This window comes from Plectropomus leopardus, chromosome 5 (assembly GCF_026936395.1).
Source record: "Plectropomus leopardus strain MGB_pleo_1.0 chromosome 5, ASM2693639v1, whole genome shotgun sequence".
Taxonomy (NCBI): Eukaryota; Metazoa; Chordata; class Actinopteri; order Perciformes; family Serranidae; genus Plectropomus; species Plectropomus leopardus.
The window spans coordinates 2172739-2193807 of record NC_142180.1 but is presented as its reverse complement, the minus strand read 5'-3'; the positions used below and the strand labels follow the sequence as shown (position 1 = coordinate 2193807).

Sequence of the window (21069 nt, the reverse complement as noted above, 5' to 3'; positions counted from 1 at the left end):
AACAACACCTAACAAGAGTCAACAGCAGAACAAGCTGTTTGGCATTGGCAGAGAAAATCTGCCAATTTTTTAATGGGCAAAACCAACAAACTCAGCTCTACTACTCATCCTAAAAATGTGTTCCTTTCAAATGTGGCACCATTTAAAAGAGAAATAAACAGGCTTTCCAATGGTATAAAATTTATTGTGAAGAAGCTTTGTTACAACAAAGAAATAATCTGCCAAAAAGAAATTTCCTTATTTCCTTTTCCTTATAAATTATATATATATAAATATAATTTCCTTATTTCTTAGGTGATTTTCTTGTCACATTTCACACACTAATTTCTTGCAATTAGTGGGACATTTCCTGCCAAGTTGATCATTGCCTTTTTCCTCGATGATTTCAAAAGAAATTAAACCAATTTCCTCTGGTTTTCAAGGGTCAAATAGCTTTTGAAAAATAATGTCGATCCAGGTTTCAAAGAGTTAAAAGACCATAGTCTACGAATCATGTATGCAGATATTACAGGAGCTATATACAATAGCTAGAACATTAATATAGCAGCAAAAAAGATTTGTATATAAAGGTATAGTGGAGTAATGGCGTCCAGAGCAGAAACCAGAATCACAGGTCAGCCACTTCCACATTAAGAGCCATGTGCAGAAACTGCAGAATCATAATATGCTCAAAATATTGTATAGAGCTTCTTTAATAAGCAAAGTTTTCAACAACAAAATGCTGAGTATACAGTGACTAAACCTTAAATCCAAAAGTAAGTAGAAAACATGACATCGCAACTCTGACTACGAGTCAGTAACAAGCAAACGATGGTCGTTTTACTGCCATGGAGAAGGTGCTTCAACACTACAAGTCTTAAAATTGTCTTCAAAATGAGCTAAATTTAAAAACTCCTTAGGCGATTTAAAGTAACACTTTCCAGAAATAAAAGTGGAACCAGAGGACATTTACTGCAATTATAGTTTACTGAGGACACATAGAGTGAATGAGTGCCCTCAATAAACTATAAAGCAATGTCAAACTGTTTGTTTTTTCCTAATTTGTGAGATGCTTGCTGTTGTTGCACCAGAAACAAACTGGTGGCAGATGGGGCCCACTAAGCCAGAGATTTCAGATAAAGTGCTGAGTCAGCGGGAGCTGCAAACAAACCAGGGAGACAATGAGTGTACAGGAACAGTTCGACTGACTCTCCCACTTCCACTCACCAGTGTCCGCTCTCTGCCTCCTCCAGAAACTGCACAAGGTCACCCGTCTCCAGAGAGAGGTCTTGCGCCTCACGAGACTCGTAGGTCAGCTGCACCCGGTAACGACCGCTGTCACCCTGCGGAGAGAAATGTCACAGTCAAACTGTGCATTTAGTGAGGTCCATTTGGATGTGCTTCCAGGCTGGATTCCTCAAACACCTACGTGTATAAAATTTCTTCATTTTAGCCCACCATTGCTTTTGCTGTGTGAAATGACAATTGTTACCAGGAGCAGATGATATGAGTTGAACCTAATTAATATCAATTTCCTGTTTAACATGCTTTGTCTTGACTAAGACATATTAAATTTATTAAAGAAAGACACATATTAATTGTGTACTTTGCCCACAATCCTTACTGTCTGCACTGCAAAAATGTCCTGTCAAATTTAAGGCCAAACACCCTAGATTTAAGCATACTTGCACTTAAAAGAAGCAAATTTGGCTGCCAGTGCAGTAAGCAAATTTTGCTTGTTAAGATGTCTTAAAACCAGTAAAACTGTGTGACTCTCATTATAGCCCATAAAATCTTGAAATAAGATCAAAAACACTAATTTCAAGCAATTTATTTAAGCCTAGTTGGACATACTAGTGCTTAAAATAAGGTTTATATAGACCTGAAGTGGATGTTTCCAGACTTGTCTCCTGTATCTAGTTAAAAATAACTCAGAAAGACAAAGATGCTTAACAAGACCAGGCAAGTGATATTTACTTGAATTAAGTCAAATGATCTTTCCTAGTCAGCATTAGATAATCCATTTATACTTAAAACAAGACTAACTAGATTTTTTAATCTAAATATAAGATTATTACACTTGGTTAGATCTGCAGTTTTTGCAGTGTGGGACCGAAATCACTTACCCTCCAGTAAAGTAAAGTTTCTCTGGACTGAGCTACTGCCGCCCCACACAGCTCTAACACTACTATACTGTGTGTATGCACTTAAAAAATACTGACAGAGTGATTGTTTTCTAGATAAATGATCTATTGTAGCTGCTCACATTGCATTCATTTTGGTGTTTTGTTTTTTACTTTGGTTGGAATGTGTCCTGTTAACCTTTTGTACATACAAATGTTAAACTTTATCACCCACAGTGTTTAAAATGAGTAGGTGATGAAAATTAAGATGAAAAAAATGAAGATGAAATTTAGAACTTGATGCAAGCTGCATCCAAAGGTGGGATTAACTATTAGTCTCCTGTTAATAACAAGCAGCAGCCTCTGAGGTTGAGAATTGCAAGGGAACTGCTGTTCCCTTCAATGTCCACTTGAAGCTGGCTTCAAAAAAGAGTCAGTCCAGCCTGTTTTTATGCCGAACTTGTCAAATGTGTCCGCTCTCTCAGTGCATTCGGCATATGAGTGTGACGCCAAACGCCACCTTCTCCATCCAGCAGGAGCGTGGCTGGATGGCACCAGATGAGAACAAGCTCAGACAAAATGATGACCGGATGGCACAGAGTGCATCCACATGTAATGCATGCGGGCAGCGCACTTGAGAATGTGGACGAAACCGATCATGAGTGCATGAAACATGTAGGCCGGCTGCAGGTGACCAAAAAAAAAAAAAAAAATGAAGCACCAGTTGCTCACAGGGCGGGCAAAAGGGGTGGTGGACGGGTCCCACAAACAACTGACTATCATGTGGGAGTACAGAGTGTGGATTTTTTTTCTACACCTCACCATGTGCCTCCTTTGCCTAAACCTAACCATCTGTGACTTTGTTCCCTAATCCTCCGCATTGGATGCCATGTGCTCATGTTGTGTAAACATAAGGACCGTGCTGCGTCATCCCACCACATTCATTTATTTACTTCACAGTAACAGCATCCCGGAGCGTAAACAGCTAATGCAGAGGGTCACTGACAGAGCAGCACCATGTAATGGGCTTGGATGAGTACGTGTTGGTCACTCCCCATAGACCCCCAGGTTAAAATGTTCAACTTCACAGCAGAAATAAACATGTTTACAGCCCGGTGCAAAAAACAGTTCCCGTCTCTACAGTTAATTTCAACATTCATGACAACTCTACGGGGGGGGGACTTTATTATATAACTCACCCGTTTACATTTTATTAAGGCCCAACATTATGCATATTTAAGGACAGGACTGCTTGTCTGATAGGCTGTCTGTGATGCTTCAGAATCCACCCATCACTCCTCCACAGCTCCACCCTCTTGTCCATATATGGTCACTTCTGACTCTAAATAAACAAGATGGCTATGGCTAAGATGCTGAACTTGAGGCTTCAAAACCGCAGCCCACAAACCAATGGGTGATGTCACAGTAGCTACGTCCATTTTTATACAGTCTATGGTTGATAACCACAAATGTTTTTAATTAGCCATCTTTTGCATGATGTAGAAATATCTATTCGGTGAAAGAGAGTGTGTCCATGTGTGTGCCACTAACATGCTCCGTGTGTGTGCTTTTTGTGTTTGCTCTCTACTGTACGTTGCACAGATGATAATGGATCTGGATAGACCTGTGCAGCTGTAATCCTTCCCATCCCCTTCCCTCCCATTGTCTCTCCTCTCTCCTTTCTTAAATGTCAAGTTGTCAGTGCCTGCCTTTAACGAGACACGTGTCCATGGGAGATAATTAAGCAGTGGAGTGGTCCTCTTTCAGAGGGATCGGGGGGGATTTTGTAAAAAAGAGGAGAAAGTGAGGGATAAGTGGAGAGGAAATGAGGGATCAGTGGAGAACAGGGACGATTAGTGACTATAGAATGTGATGGTTTAAGACACCCAGCAGGACCACAGTGGATGGGGTCCAGCTGCATTTTCACTCAGGCCAAAGTCTGACAATGTTGACTGGTACTGAAGTCATGTCATGCTCTCAATGTTCTGAGTGACATCAGGGTTAAACGTTCGTACATTTATAGCCAAAGTACCTACATTTTTGTTGTTGCCTTCCTCTTCTGAGGAGTTGGAGGACTCCTCTGCGCTGGATGGGATGGTCTCAAAGTCATCTGTTTCCATGGAGGGAAGATGCCGTGAGGCCCAGCCTGAGGGGAATCAATGCATATTATTAACCAACAAAATGTACTCATAAACAAGGAGGGTATTATTACTCCACTTGGCAGGTGATGGTGCTTCATTGACAGGAAAACATTGTCGTTGTAAAGTTAAGTCATTTGTCTCACTTCATCATGAAAGCTTGAAGAGACTGTTTGCAATAATTAAAGCTCTAGCCAAACAACTCATACAATTCATACTGTAAAACTGCTCACTGATCCTAAAAGCACGGCGGAGACGTGGCTGAGCACACTTACAACACTTAATTCCTAACTTTGAATGAAGAAATAGACTTTTTTTAGACTCAAATGATGCTTTCAAATGAAGAAAAATAACAGCATCAGGATCTGTGAAGCAACCCTAACTAGGGGTCATCAAAGCATAATGGAGAGTTGCGAGGCATACATTAAAAAAATAAATAGATAATAGATTAAATAGATAAAAAAAATATAATAAAATATACAATAGGCCTATATCTCTGTATTTCTTCCTTGTCTGGGAAGAATACTAAATGATTATTTAAGTTTTGATTATTTGTCAAGATAAAAAATCAAAACATTCTCATAGGATAAGGGCCAGTGAAGACCTGAACACACTATATATTCACAGAGCCTTCACTCTCTGCTGAACTGAAAACTATGCAGAAAAACAAACAAAGAATTTCAAGAACAACGGTCGAGTGTCAAGGAGGAGAAAACACTATATTTGTCAAAAAAAGGCCTGATAAGTATGTATGACTGTGTTGATTCCGTAGGATGCAGTATGTGCTCAAATTCACCAAAACTACTTGCTTTACACAAACTAATTTGTATTTACTGTTTTGGTTGATTGTACAGTTTATGTCTAGATTGGCTGTAAGTGTGAATGTGAGTGTCAATGGTTGTCTTTCTCTATGTGTCACCCCTTTGATAGTCTGGTGACCTGTCCAGGGTGTGCCCCTCCTCTCGTCCAGTGTCAGCTATGATAGGCTCCCCCCAGCGACCATTCACAAGAGAGCAGTTTTGGATAATAAATGAATGAATATCTTTAAAATATGTCACTTAAGCCTCCTACTGACTGAGAATCTAATAAGTTTAGTGGAGCTACACTCTGTGACATGGATCTAATAAACTGGCATAACATCAAGTTTGATGTATGCAGAATGTGCAATGACATCACCTACTGAATCATAGGCTACAACGTACATCCAGAGACATCAATACGCGAGAAAAAAATATTATCAACGTGCACCATCCATCTACGCCAATGTAGTGGTAAGAGAAAACAAAGGAGGAGGAGAATGTGGACGCCGTTGTGGCTGAGGAAAAGAGGCCAACTTGGCATGACAATTTTTCAGCAAGAGCTCAAAGTATTTATTAGCATCTACTAGAATTTAGCATTCACTACCAGAGTCGCACTGATCAGTGCATCATTTCATGCTGCAACAGAAGTCACACAGATGGTCATCACAAATTTCTGACACTTTTAGAATTTGATACAGGCTGTCTTTGATCACAAGGCCATGACATCCTTGAACCTCTCTGACTGTGCAACATAAAACCACCGTCCTAGAGCCTCAACCAAAGATTCCGCAACGTTGCTGTCATGATGGTTATCTTGCGTCTGGGACAGCCCAAATTCATAAAGTGTATACTGGGCTTTAGTTTCACTTTACTTAATGATAGATAGGGGGGCCCTTAAGGTAAAAATTAAGGGAACCACTGCTATTGAGGGGTCCTATATGCAGGCAGATTTGACATTTTCTGATATTGTGCTGTACAAATAAACTTGACATTTGTCATTTGTTGACATGTTCAAGAAACAACCTGTCTTCCTGACAAGTGACCTCTTGTGGCCAAGAAGTTTAACGTTGCTTTCTTAGAGAGGGGGTCGGTGTTGACTGGTGGATGGTTTATAGTGGCAGCAGGTACACAGGGGAAGCTGTCTCTGATCATATGAGTCTTTGTAGGTTAATGTTAGAGCAATGTGCCATCCCAAGGTTTTTTGAAGCCCAAACTGGCCACCCCTATGAAACATTTCCTGGGTGCCACTGCAAATGATTGATTTTGTTATTCGGGTATGTGGACGTGTTCACCAAAAGTACAGTGATTTGGCTGGGACTGTGCTGCACAAGCTGTCTGTGGGCATTTGATGTTCATGGCTGGGAAAAGGCTGAGATGGAGGCTGCATTCCAGATGAGTTCTGAAGAACTATTTCAATCTGAAGGTAGAGATAAATCTGCTGTACAAAGAAGTTAAAATTACACATCAGAAGTGAAATGAAACACTGACCTGAAATGTACGGCCCAAAACAAACTCAATTTTCTCAGCAATCTTTTAACATATTAAACTGAAAGCAGACCCCCACACATGTTACATGTTCCCTCTCTGCAATTACCTGGTTGGGAGGTGGATCTTGGCACAGCGGAGGTGTTGCCAGCAGCAGGTGCGGTGCTGCTGGTCATACTCTGCCGTTTCTTGACTGCAGCCATAGCACCACGCAAAGTATCTGAAGGGAAGCCAAATGCTTTACACCATCCTCTGCCACTCAATATTGTCAACTACAACCACAATTTAAAAGCCAAGTGTCCTGATATATAAATGAAATTCAGTCTATCTATTCAACAGAGCAGTGCATCTCTACTCATGCAGAAATCAACAATTTTAAAAACCAAAAAACCCTCACCAAAAAACTACACCAACACATTTATCAGATACTCTGATGCTCATGCATTTGGAAACGTCACAATCACAAATCACAGCACAGCAGGCATGAAACAGAAGTGAACAGGAACACAGATTTGTGAACACGGACGTACCACACACACACACAAATAATTCTCAAATGAAAATGAAAAAAAATCACACAAAAACGTTGTGCCTAATAAACCAAACAAAACGCTGAGAGGCCCAGCATGCTCAGAGCACATTACACACATGACACATCTCTGCATGTTCATGTACCTTCATAACCCAATGGAGTGGGATCACTCTTTATCTCATGTCTCTTGCTCTTTATGCTAGCAGACAGGGCACCTGGTCGGAGGAACCATATGCGACCACAAGTTTAGTAAGACAGCAACATTTTAGAAAGAAAGCAGACACATATCATCACACTGTTAGAAAACTTTCAAAGCCCCTTTTAGACATGAAATCTGTCACACTGAGCTTCCAGTTTTAAAAGCCTTTCAGGCATAAGTGTACATTCCATAAATGTTTATTATGACTTTCTTTAGACCATTATGAAAAGAGCCCTAATTCTCATGTGATATTGCCATCTGGTACACAGAGAAAGACAAAGAAAAAAAAAAGTATTCTCAGTTTTCTTACCAGCTACAGTCAGTCAGTCAGTCAGTTACTTTTTTTTCAGCTGAAAAACTGTTTATCTTTACATCTTAATTAACTCACTACAAATTTTCTGGACTAGAAGCAGCCCTTATCGATTTTATTATTTATTAGACAGAATATGGACTTCATGCTGCCTACACGGTTTCATATGTGAGAGCCAAAAAAGAGTAAAAAATTACAAGGTGGAAGGTTGTGACTCTTATTCAACCTTTTGAAACCTAAGGGAATTGATTTCAATTGATTTCTTTCAAAAACATGGAAAGAGATCAATGAAAAAGAAATGACTCAAATAGTTTTATTATCTGAATATTGACTGAAATTGGTTTAAAAAAAGGAAAGAAAGGTTACCAAAGAAAAACAGGAAATGACTTGAAAAAGTGCATGAATAAAAGAAAATGTAAATAAATACAAATAAGAAAAAAGTTTTTCTGTAGCCCAATTTTAAATATATAATCATAACAATTATAAATACATCTTTCCTGATTCTTTTTACAGGTTAATGATTCTCTCTCTCTCTCTCTATTTCATATTCAATTTTAAGCTGTTTTTCATGTTTTAAAGATAATTTTCAGGTCATTTTTGTCACCTTGTAACGTTTTTTTGCAATTAGCAGGACATTTAATGCCAAGTTGTGGGCTGCATTTTTTTTTTTATGATCATGTTTTAAAGAAATCAAACCAATTTGGTTTGGCTTGCAGAATCAATGACTTCCTTTAAGTCACTTCTTAAAACCCATTTTATAGACTTGCTTTTATGTGATGCTGTCTATTTTAATTCTTTTTTTAAATCGTTCTTTAATTTGTCCATTTTATTCATCTATTTATGTTTTTTATCTTATTGTTTAATTTATTTATTTTTTACTCTGCCCCGGCTATGTTTAATTCTATTATTAATAATATTATTTATATGTTTACTGCAACAAACAGCATTTATTCATACTGGAATGGGTTGCTGTTGTAATTTTTGTTTTTGTGATTGTTGATCTCTTTGGTGTAGTCTTAGTTTGGTATTACTGTTTGGTTCTATTTGTCATGTTATTTCCGCAAGAAACTCTCTTAGCTACTGCTTTGCCTTGTTTGTCAAAGCACTTTGTAAACTCTGTTTTTAAAGGTGCTATATAAATAAAGTTATTATTATTATTATTATTATTATTATTATTATTATTATTATTATTATTATTATTATTATTATTATGTTTCCAAGGGTCATATACTTGTGAAATGTGTTTGAACGCTGTACAAGAAAACTGATGTCCATCCAGGTTGCAAAGGGTTAATTTCTCATATACTGTGATAAATTTGATGAATATTCATACATGCATTGTGGTATACATTCAGCAAAGTTGTGCTGCCATGTGTTTTATATGATTTTTTGCACCCTGATATTAATGTACAAAGTGGAAGAGAATTAAAATCAGAGGCTAAAAAGCTACAGCCACATTTTCAACTCTACTGAGCACTTTGCAGTCAATGTGACCCTCAGTGCTCTCTTTGGTTGCACATTTTTTAAATACTGTCAATTCATGAGAGAAAAAGAGAAATACAATAAAAGCGGAGAACAGACTGAGTGGAAGACTTCATTGACTGTGCTCTGGTGTTTTTTCATGCCTGCCCTGCCTCTGCCTGGCCAAAAATGAACCTCTCATTTATATTCCTGCAGTAAATTGCACTTTTGCTGCCACTTTGAATGCCACCCAGCGCTTGAAATGTCAGCTTATCAAAATTCGTATTTCCGTACCAAGGCTTTTAAAACGAATATGCATGTCCACTCATTTGCAGATTTATTTTTCCCTTTGACATTGTTTTCATTCTCAGCAAAGACTTGACTTTCTCCATGCATCTCATACATTTGAAGAGAGATGTAAATAGAAAGGAGGTAATAAGAAAATAGTATTCTTTTTTTGCCCCCACTCGATACATGTACAGAAGTAGACACAATCTTCTCACTACAGATTGAATTTGAGTGTGTGTTCTGGCCTTGAACAGACCTGAATATGTATCAGACTGCAAAGAGTAAAATGATAACCTGGATATATAGAAGGACATACCTAACCAACACACATATATGTATGTATATATGTATATGTATACACACACACACACACACACACACACACACACACACATATATATCATTCAACTGACTAAGATTTTATGAATCTTACTGTATCTAAATTGTTTGTGTCTATGTTGTCTTTAACATCTAACTGAAATCACAATTTGTCAAAATTCACATAAAAGTTATTTTTATATGGATTTCAATGTTCAGTAGTTTGCCCTTAAAAAGACTTATTCTGGCACTGCTGGGCAACATAGACAGAGAAACAAGAGCCACATTGCATATTTATCTGTCTTCTGTCATGAATTTATGCTCTCTTTCATGAATTCATGTTTTTGTTCATAAATGTATGTTTTCTTTGATGACTTTGTTTTATTTTATGAATTTATGTTTTTTTTTTTAAAGAATTTATGTGTTTCCTTTAATGTACTGTATGTATCTGTTCAGTCTGCTTGTCACATTATTGCCTTATTATCACTTTCTGTCTGTTTTTTTTTTGTTGCTATCTAACTGTACTGCTTAGACTAATATGACATTTTTATTCTTCCCTTTTCATCGAGGTATAAGTCTGTTTAGATTTTCTTAAATATAAAGATGTCTGTACTCTTCATGTTTGTACTGTTTTTATATCTTAAGTTGTCTGTGCTTTTGTTTTATGTGGGTGCTGTATTTCAATGTGCAGGACATTTGTATGCCTCTAATGGGGATCCTTAAACAAACAGTAAACAGAGGGTGTTGTACTTTTGAGTGCACATCTCTGAAGGGAGCACAGCACATGTAATTTGAGAATGTTACATAATATTACAGTTTCAGTTTTATCTTAAATCTTTACCTTTTTGTTCAACACATGAAACAGTGCACAGGGATAACTAGTTTTCAAGCTGTTTGAGCTGCACAACCTGGTGTACAGTTCATTTTGCTGTGTGTGTGTGTGTGTGTGTGTGTGTGTGTGTGTGAGCAGTGAATGCAAACAGAATTTAAAAAAAAAATACATTTAAGTTTGGAAGCAAAATATAGAAAAAGCAAACTGTGGAAGCAGAAAACTTTGGACGCTTAATCAGGTACCTTTAGTGCGCCGTGCGGCAAAAGAAGAGGAGGAAGAGGAGGCAAGAGAGGAGGTGAGAGAGAAACGGCGGGTGACCTCTGCCTCCTTAGCAGCAGGCTCTATAGACAGGGAAGGAAGGAAGGAGAAGATGTGGAGAAAGAACAAGGGACAGAAAGAAAAGCAAAGTAAAGTACAAGGAGAGAAAGAGAGAAGCAAAGGAGGATGGAGAGAGAGGTGGAGTGTTACAAAGAATTCAAATGAAAGAAAGAAAAAGAGGACAGCATAACAGAGAGTAAAAAAAAACATCTTCACATCTAAACACAAGAATTTTTACCTCTTGATAAAGTTAGAAAGGCATTACTACCATTGCAACTACTTTCTTATAATGATGATAATAATAACCATAACAACAACAGTTCAAGCAAACAGGAGGTGGAGAAAGGAAATGCATGAAATAACGCAAGAAAAATGAAACAAAAATAGGAGCTTTGACAGGAGCTGTATAGGAGGAAGACTGTTATGAACCTTCCATCCATTGAGGAAGACCATAAATGTGATTGAGAGCAGTTTTGGGTCGTTTTTTTTATGTCAAAGTCTGCCATCATAAGTATTTTAAGGTAGGATTATGAACAGGTAGACAGTCAAAGGACTGAAGTAATATAAAATATGTAGGGCTGCCCCTTGAAAGTTGGAGATGTGAATCTTCAGTTGGAGACCCTTCAGTCAACTGCTTCAAGTCAAGCAATTGTATTTCTGTGGACATTTTGCTGTGGGGTGAGTGCTCTTGACTTTCATGCTACTCTTCGGTAAGCTCAGAGCAATTTAATACGCTGTAATCTCTGGCTTTTGTTTGATATCTTGTTCTGGCAAAAAATGTTACATATTTACAACACATCGTTTGTGCCGTTAGCTCGATTACTATGTGACGTGAATGCCGCTGTCACACTGAACTGAACGCAGAGCCTCATTCAAACTTTAAAACTTTGGGTAGAAATAAAAAAAAAAGTCAAATATTCTTATTAAACAGCCAGTTCTGATTGAGTCATGTCGAGTACAGCCCTAAAAATGTATTTACATTACAAATTACAATTACAAATAATGTAAGTTCAACATGAAAGAGTAATATCACATCAAATCAGTACTTTGTGATGGAGGTAGATGGATCATTTCCACCTGATGAGGAAAAACCTGAAAAAATGAACCCCCCCCCTCCACTGTACTGGAGAGGCAGTATGAATCTCAGATATTTTAAAATGTCAGCATGAAGCAGCTTTTACTTATTTTAATGGATATTGTCCATTAACTGACATGGCTGTCACCCAATGACTTTAGTTTAAATAAATGAGGTTAACCATCCTGTGAACCTGCAGGTCAAGCTATAACTCTCTCACTTCTGATATGGAATGTTGTGTCACTGTAAGAAAAATCCAGTTGGTGTTAATGTGTGAGTGCTCGCAGGTCACAGGACACACACTGGTCCTTCAGTCCATGCTTTAGTGATCGAACATGGTGAGGGGACATATACAGCAGTGAAGCACAGAGACACTCCTGTTAATGGAGAGTGTATTCAGCAGGAGGACACCTGCCACCCACTCACCACAGATTCCCATCCCACAGAGCAGACAGCACATTCATCGCTCAGAGCAGTGCTCACGAGTGTGGAGCTAATGCACAAGGACAAAGGGGTGAGTTCATACTTAAAGTTTGGGTTTAGGATCAGGATTCAATGAAAGTAATGAGCAATGCCTGAGTTCACTATGAGCTAGTTACTAACTGTCAGAGCTGAATGACACTGGTAGAAGAGAGTATCAGGATCTCATAGTAGAAGAAAGGCTGGTATTGTAAACGTCCAGGATGCTATGATTTTGGATTCCCCTTCCAAACCTTGTACATGAATCTAACAACAGCCTTCACTCTTCTGGACATCCTGCCAGATGTTGGACCTGCTGCCGGGATTCACTCCCATTGAGCCACAAGAGCATTAGTGAGGTCCAATATAGATTGTATATATAAAGATGGACAATGCTTACCCCTGCTTTGCTTAGGGAAAGCTAAAATATACGGTATATGGCTGCCATCATCTTGTGCTGGTGACATCATTTGGAGCCAAAGTCTGCACAGCAGCGATAGCCGCAGTGGGGGAGTTCCTGACAGAACACCCATCTGACCAATCATCAGCAGCCCCATGGAATGCGAGCACATGGATTGGCCATCGCAGCTGTCAATCATGACTGGAAATCCCTTTTTTTGTAGAATTGAGTAACTCACTTAAACCAAAACGACCACTTGAACAAACATCAGGGTGATGAGAACTACCTTCAGTGTCAGAAAACATCTTTGGGAAAAATTTATTTGGCATGTACTTTGTGTTTCGTTTGGCCCATGGATGTATTTAAGACAGTCTGGATACAGTCATGGGGGCGGGGCCCCATTCATTCCATGAGAGCTGCTCATTGGTGTATGAAGCAGATAAGCTCTTTTTCTGGGTGTAAATACCTGGATCTATTGACCCATGTGGCATTTGCACAGGAGACTTACGGTGGCGGTGCCCAGCCAAGTGTGCCCAAGCAGGTAACTTCCACGGGTGAAGGAACTGACTTCTGGTTTAGCGCTTTGCTAGCTTGAATGGATGTCTGAAAAACTTTATCTTGCAGCTCAACTCCCTACCCTAACTCTGACCAACCACGTGCAGCATCCTGGCCATAACAGGTAATAGGCTGGGTCTCTCTGTGTCAAAGGTTAAAAAAAAGCTAGAGTTGGAAAGCTTTCAGCAAATTTTTAACTGGAGTTGAAAGTGCCCCCTCCCACCTCACTTATCAGTCTCATTAGGGACATGCGTGGCATGAAGACTGACCGGACTGCTGTGATGTAGAGAGCAGAACTTGGAATCAAGGCCTGTCCTCTTCCGAAAATGTTAATGCGCTTCCAAATGTCAAGAGGGCTTGAACATTAGAGGGTGACATTTAGCACAGAGCTGTGCCGCAGAATTTAGCCTCACCACTGTGTCACCACTGCTGTGACTCAGACAGGTTCTCTCTCTTTGTGCCTATCTGTCTTGATCTCCTGCTGTCTCCCCGTCTTCAAATGCTGTCTCTTCAGCAGCACTCCGTCCCTCTCTTTCCTGAATCACAGTTTCGGTGTTGTAATGCGGGCAGATGCAGAGGATACTGACACGAACAGATAAAAGCTGAGCAAGAGGAGCAGAGGCCTTATTATGCCGACATGCTACAGGCACCGGGACGCACAGAGAGACATCTACCAGACACACAGAGACAGAGAAATCTATAGAACATTTGAGGGCGAAAAAGCAGACTGTAGGACAGTGGCTGTGGCTGTTCATGATGATGATGATGATTCTCATTATGATGATGATGAGGTTGATGATGACAAAGAACAAAGAAGCCACTGATGATGACGAAGGGAGCACAAGTGAGCACTGGAAGTGTCGCGTTGTGCTGTTACCTGCTGGAAGAGACCTCCTGTTGGAAAGTCCCTGCAAGGTGAAGCGTTTCCTAGCGTTAGCAGCCGAGTGGCTTGATTGGCTGGCTGAAGCATCAGCTGAGTGGGAAAGCAAGAGGGAGCAGGGCTTAGTACAGCAGGGGAAGAAGAAGTAGGTCTGGAGAGAAAAATGTTCCAAATCTGTGCAAATGATACATGAGGTTTAGTACTGCTCAGCCAATACCACACTTCGTTGTTTTAACAAAATAAATATGGCTAAATAAAGAAAAAAATGCCATCTTTTCAAAATTAATATTAACCGTTTAGAACCTGGATTGACATCAGTTTTGTTGCTCTGTGTTCAGATGGTTTTCACAAGCATTTATAGCTATGAAAATTGATTTGATGTTTTTTGAAAACATGGGGAAATGCAATGAGCAACTTGGCAAGAAATGTCCGGACATTTTGAAAGAAAGAAAAGAAAAAGTAAAAGGTGATGAGAAAATGACCATCATCATCTCCAAAAAGAGGGAAAAAATAGGAAACCATATTCATGATTCTTACAATTTACATTTTCTTTTTTTTTTTTTGCATTTTCTGAAAGTAACTTTTTGTGTCTCTCTTTGTTTTTTAGAGAAATTTCATGTTAATTGTTTTTTTTCTGTCTAATTGTTGGGCCATCTATTTTATCTATACTATCTATACTAAGTTGCTCCTTACCTTCTGTCTGTGTTTTTTTGAAAGAGATCAAGCCTATTGGCTCAGGTTTTAAAGGATTACACATTTATTTGACATTTGCCATTGCAAATAACATTTAGTAATATTGCAGTTTGTCACAGGAATGTTTCTGTCTCACTGGTTGCTGCGTTTTTGTCAAGTCCAATCTCAACTGCGCCATTTGCCTAAAACGTCCCAGACGCAGCAAAATAAGAAGAAAATAAGAGAGCGTTTCACACTTCTATAGTGGGTCATAAATCATAATTGAGGGCTATTGACCTCTGGATGAGACTATACATTGTTTGTTTTTTTTTGTTTTTTTTTAGAAAATTCCTGTATAGTTAACCTTTACCAATAAACACCACCAATCTTTTTCATGTCAGACTTTAAGTAGCTGAGTTAACTGAACATATAGTTACAGTAATGTTCAGCAGTCTTTTCATATTTGATGCCACAAATGATGCCACACTACTTTAAAGTTCTGTGGTGTGACACAGAGCCCTGAAGAGGAGAGAAGCAGAAGGTGTTAAAATAGCAGCTTCGTTTTAGTTATGCTCAGTTGCTGTGAAAAAAAAACAAAAACTCAAGAGATGGAGAAAACAGTAACTCAGCTGGCATCGTGTGAAAGTGGCAAAACATGTTACTGACCAAAGTTACATGGTTACGTCATGCATAGAGAGACCGAGAAATGCAACTGAAAGCTACAGAAAAGGCATGTGGACTCTTAAGTATATTTTTGTCAATAATAATACAATCAGAGAATGGGATAATACACTGCTGACACCTCCTGCAGTGCAGTGAAGATCAATAAAGTCAGTCCTACAGCGTCAGACCAAGAACAATGATACATCCTTAAATATAGATCCATGTAACTTAGTGACATTAAAGCCTCTGGAAACCCAAATTACAAAAAAATTACTATCTTAATATGTAATTCAGGGTCTTAGATTCATAACAAAAAGCAAAAATGATCAGACATTAACCTCAAATTTGAAAAACTGTCATTTTAGTTTTTTTTTTACAGTTTCCTGAAGCTGGGTTGATTTGGGCATGCTTATTCCTGATCCATTAAATAATCAATTATTGGCCATTAATTCTTTTAATTAATAACTGATTAAGGAAAATGCTTACGGTCTGCAACCCTAATACACACATAAGAATATCTAAGAAGCCTGTCTACAGCACGAGACACCATCTCAGACCACCACACAGATCACTCATCCATTTAAACCTTTAGTTCATCCATGAAAGTTATTCAATATAAGGAGACTGTAAAGCTCTCTCAGCCTTGCAGTATTGTGATCTGTACATCACAGTGAGACTCATCTCTTTCTGCTCCATCCATTTGTGTGTGTATCTGGGCTGAAGGTCACAGTGACCTCTCTGTGGGAGAACATGTGGGAGTCTGTCAGCCTGCTTCACTGTGCAATCAGATTTGCATGATGGAGTTTTATCTGATGGAATTTTATCTGTCTCATTCTCAGTCAAAGGGAACACAACTCCTTCTCTCACACACATGCAGAGTAACAGCACACTTTAGACCCCACCAACCACTCCTCATTCTACTCTTCACATTGAAAACCAACATTGTGTAAATGGATGGAGGGGGTTGTTGTGAGGCCCATTTCTTTCAAAAACATTGGGAGAAAGCAACGAGCAACGAGCAACTTAACAACACATGGCCCAAAAACAGCAAGAAATTTTAAAAAAAAGTTACAAGAAAAGTAACTTAAACTAAGCAAAAAAAGCAGAGGAAAGCAAATAACAAAAAGAAACAAAAAAAATGACTTGAAAGAGTGTAGAAAATTTAAAAAATATGTATACATTTTTTGGTAACATCATTTTAAATGTATTATTAGAATGATTTGAAATATAGTTTATACTTTAATTTCATACACCTTTTTAAAAACTAGTGTTTGAGTTATATTCAGGTCATTTTCCTGTCACCTTTTACTCATTTCTTACAATTTGTGGGGCATTTCTTGCAATGTTGGCCTGGGCCTTTTTTTCCCATGTTGTGTAATTTCACTTGCTGCTAATTCTGCATGTCAACATGGCTTAAAATGGCACAGAGCCATAGATACATATACTGCAAAATCTGACATATGGCACGCAGATGTAACAGTCTCAGTTAGGTCTGGGACTTGACTGATAACACTTTCTCTAGCAGATTGAATCATTTGACTTTCAGACATGACCTGGACATGTCTCAAATGACTTTGACCCAAGACTTGACTGAAATAAGTCTTTCAGATGAACTGATGTTTACTAATCTAAAAGTCACAAAAAGTAGGGCTGCCTCTTCAACCCTCTGAAACCTGGAACAACATTACTTTTCTTGTGCTGCTTTCAGACGCATTCACAAGTATTTAAACCATTGAACCCTGGGCAAATTAGTACGATTTCTCTCAAAAACATGAAGAAAAAAAGGCAATGAGCAACTTGGTAAGAAGTGTTGCACAAATTGCAAGAAATTATTGGATTTAGAAAATTATTTAAATAAAGCTAGGGAAAAATGTTTAGGAAAGAAAAGAAAAAAAAACTAGGGAAAAAATATATTCATACCTATCATCATTACATATTTGAAATTATGTTACAAAATTTTAAAAAATATTGTAATTTTTAAGCACTTTTTCCTCTTTTTACATTTTAAAAATAATTCATTATTATTATAATTATCATTATCATTATTATCGTTTATTTATTTTAACACATTTCAAGCTATTTTCTTGCATTTTTCTAGTGTCTGCAAAAAAAGTTGTCGTGCAATACCAATCAATTTTTAGCACTGATAGCTTGTTTGGTATATTACATGAATGCCGCTGTCAAACTGAACATCCCACTGAGCCCTGTTCAAACTTTAAAACTTATTTAAAATATTTGAACTGAGCTGCCAAATCTGATTTAACTGGAAAAGTTGGGTATGGCCTGACTAAAAAGTAACTAAAGCATTACATTTACACTGCCTGTTCAAGGCGGCAATATCAGGCCATCATGCCGCCTCATTCTGTAAATACCGCCCAATCACGGAAAGGAGCGGTAGAGTGGTCTCACTTCTGTGCCAGGAACGGAGGAATGTAAAGCCAGAAAGACCTGACCCTGCGCGTTAGAGTATCAAATTTTGATGACACTTCTATGCATGCAATCCAGCGGTGGAAGATTTAAAAAGCAGTTGTTAGCATAGCGGCTAATTCAAAGAACAGTGGCTGACTATTGGGGGCTCCTTACCCTCAGAGCAGAGGGCGAGATCAACCGCCATACAAAGGACACGGTAAATGATTGTGATTAGGATATAATGCCATTGATGTTTAGAAAGTGTAGCCAACACATATGTTTTATGTCACACTAGAGGCGAACCCTCATATGTTAAACTCATGCCCGTCATACGCCCTTTGATCGCAGGATGCCAGGATGCAGTGTATAATCACACACTGGGTTGGAATAATGCTGCCATATTCGGGTCTGTGTAAAAGTGCAGTGGTGGTATGAAGGGTGGACTTTGTTGTGGCCCTGTAGAGCCATCTTTGGGTAAAAGTGGCTTAAAAGTCAAGTTCTCATATTCAAAGTCGACCATGTAGGCAATGACACTAATTGGACACAGTCTTTGGAAAGACTAGTATCTAATTTGCCATGACGGATTTCCTCTTTTAAAATATTGACAGTGAAGCAGGTCTATGCACTTTACTCTAATATGCAGGAATAAAAGAATGAGTATTTTTCTATTTATTACAAGGATTCTGGAGAGTAATAAACCAAAGTTGCGGCAACAACATGGACATGCTGGAGTAATTCATATATATGGTTTTCACTTTGAGTGTGGTGACTGTGTGTTTATGAGAGCTCTCGGCCTCTGCTGCACAGCAGGATTAGCTCTCTAACTGCTCTTATTACTGCCCTCATCATTATCACAGTGACACAGAGAGAAATAAGATGGGGAGGCACAGCGAGATGGAAAATGATTACATTGGGAAGAATTTGGGTTCATTATAGAGCACAATTGACTCATTTTCCACATTGAGTTGTCCATCTGTATCTATAATAATGATTTTGAGGTTCTTTTTCATATCTGCTTAATAGAAGCAGTATGAGTGGTAAAAGTAGTAAGACTACACACGCAGATGGTAATAAAATATGAAGGGAGGTGAAGACACTGCATTGAGGTGAAAGGGTCAGGTGCATCAACAAAACAAAATGAGTTATTGTAGTTCATGTAGTCTGCTGATTTGGCTGGTTAAAGGCTATGACACAACGCTAAGGGAGGCAATCAATCTACTTTAGAACCACACCTGGTCAATGTAGATCAACGCCAAATTGATTTTTCAAATTTTCAAATTAATAATACATTTAGGAAATGGTTAATTTCAATTTAAATATGATATTAATCGATTTCATATATTATTTTGAATAAATTATATATTCTTTTGTATTCAAATCTCATTATTTTGGTTTTGGTTTTGTTTTGTTTTTTTTCCACTTTCATATTGTGTTTTTTTCAGTTTGCAGAGTTTTGGCCCTGATCTGTAGTGGGCAGCACAGCATCAACTGAGAGGAGCCTGGGATTGTGAGTGACAGCATAATAAAGAAAACTCAGGGCCTTCCCGAACTGAAAGAAAGAATTTATGTCAAAAACAATATGTGACACACTACACTTTGAAGTAAGTCCTAAGTAGGGCTGGGGCGACGGGTCGACGTAATCGACATGATTGATTACGTAAATACCTCGATTCCGCGTTGACGCGTCGCTCCGTTTCACACAGCGTGCGCCGTGAGGGCGTGAGCAGCGCCGATCGTGTTGTTTTTTGTTTCAGCGCTCATGTACCAAGTTAGAGCGTGCACACTGCCCGCTCAAGCAGCGCTTGTCAGGCGCGTCAGCTGGAGCACATCTAGAGAAACGGTGGCTCGCCAAGTTTTTACGTGTGACGCTCGCGTTTGTCAGCAGGAATAGACTGCTGACAAACTGATTGATTATATCGACTCTTTACCACTTTATACTGCACTTTAAAGTCTCCATCTGTCACAGAGATGAGGAAATACAAAGATGTCTGTTTTACCTCAACTTCCTTGCTTCCCTTTCAAAACAAAAGCCCTCTGACTGTGCCTCTGTAGACAGAATGCCATCAATTGCTGACACAATGCATTTTATTTTGAAACATTTACAGGATGGGGTTGTCAGCTGTGCAGGAGCTTGTGTAATTTTAAAAATAAGTGGCATATGTGCTTATAAATATGAAAATACAGCACTCATATCAGCAGGCAGCGGTATGCCTTAAGGCCCAGTTAAGGCTGGACTATTTTGATACAGAAAGAATAGACTACTTATAACTATTTCTGCTAGAGAAAAGTTATAGTGTTATTCAAATTGCATTAATTTTACTGTAAGATGTTTTGTTGGACTGCTAGATTTGCGGCTTGTTACTGTAACAAAGAGTAACTGTTTTGTTACACCTAAAAGTGAATTTTACATTGTTCTATTTATTTTGCTGTTGGATTGCTAAAAGTAAAATGCGCTACATTCCTTTTACTTGAGTGGAACAAGCTCTTGCATTAATTTTGTTTGGAGAGACTTTATATCAGACTGTAAAACACAGATTACCAATTAAGACTACTATTTTTGGGGGGGAATACTGCCCTGCAGCATTTTAAAATGTTATTTTCGGTAAATTTGTTTTCATATTAATCGAGTTATAAAAAAATAATAGCTAGTTCACTAAAAAAATAATTGATAGATTGATCGATTAATCGAAAAAAGAATCGATAGATTAATGGATAAAAAAATAATTGTTAGATGCAGCCCTAGTCCTAAGTAAACCCATCCATGGCAATGTTTAATGCTCAGAGCAACTGATGTAATATAAAGGCAGAGAGTGAGAGACAGTGTGGGGTAGAGGGAGGGGAGGTAAATAGGTCAAACAAACACAGACTTTCAGCTAGGAGACAGATATTCTTGTCCTATTGGAAACCAAAACTCAATTAATGTAAAGTTACATAACTCCGGACAGTGCGAGGGATATGCATCATATACTCATGTGAAATGATTATGTCATGTTAAGTACTTTTTTCTTGACAACATCGATCACATGTTACAAAATGTGTCACACAAAGGCAGCTGAGTGTCACATACAGAGGCTACAGGGTGCATCTTACAGAGAAGGCTGTGGGAAAGAGTCGATATTTGATAGCCAGGGATGAAAACGTGATATTTGATTATAATCATGAATAAACTCTCA

General features: G+C 38.4%; 1 protein-coding gene across 4 annotated transcripts in view; it reads right to left on the bottom strand.

Annotated features, from left to right (window-relative positions):
* Positions 1-21069, bottom strand: part of mcf2l2 (MCF.2 cell line derived transforming sequence-like 2) — a 204101-nt gene that overhangs the window by 21564 nt on the left and 161468 nt on the right. For all 4 annotated transcript variants that reach the window (XM_042512814.2, XM_088077380.1, XM_088077381.1 and 1 more), the window contains exons 28-33: positions 14150-14245; positions 10708-10806; positions 7201-7272; positions 6635-6745; positions 4139-4248; positions 1207-1322 (exon numbers count right to left, since the gene is read on the bottom strand). In XM_042512814.2, the coding sequence (XP_042368748.2) occupies positions 1207-1322; positions 4139-4248; positions 6635-6745; positions 7201-7272; positions 10708-10806; positions 14150-14245 (604 nt within the window). The remainder of the gene's footprint in view (positions 1-1206; positions 1323-4138; positions 4249-6634; positions 6746-7200; positions 7273-10707; positions 10807-14149; positions 14246-21069) is intronic.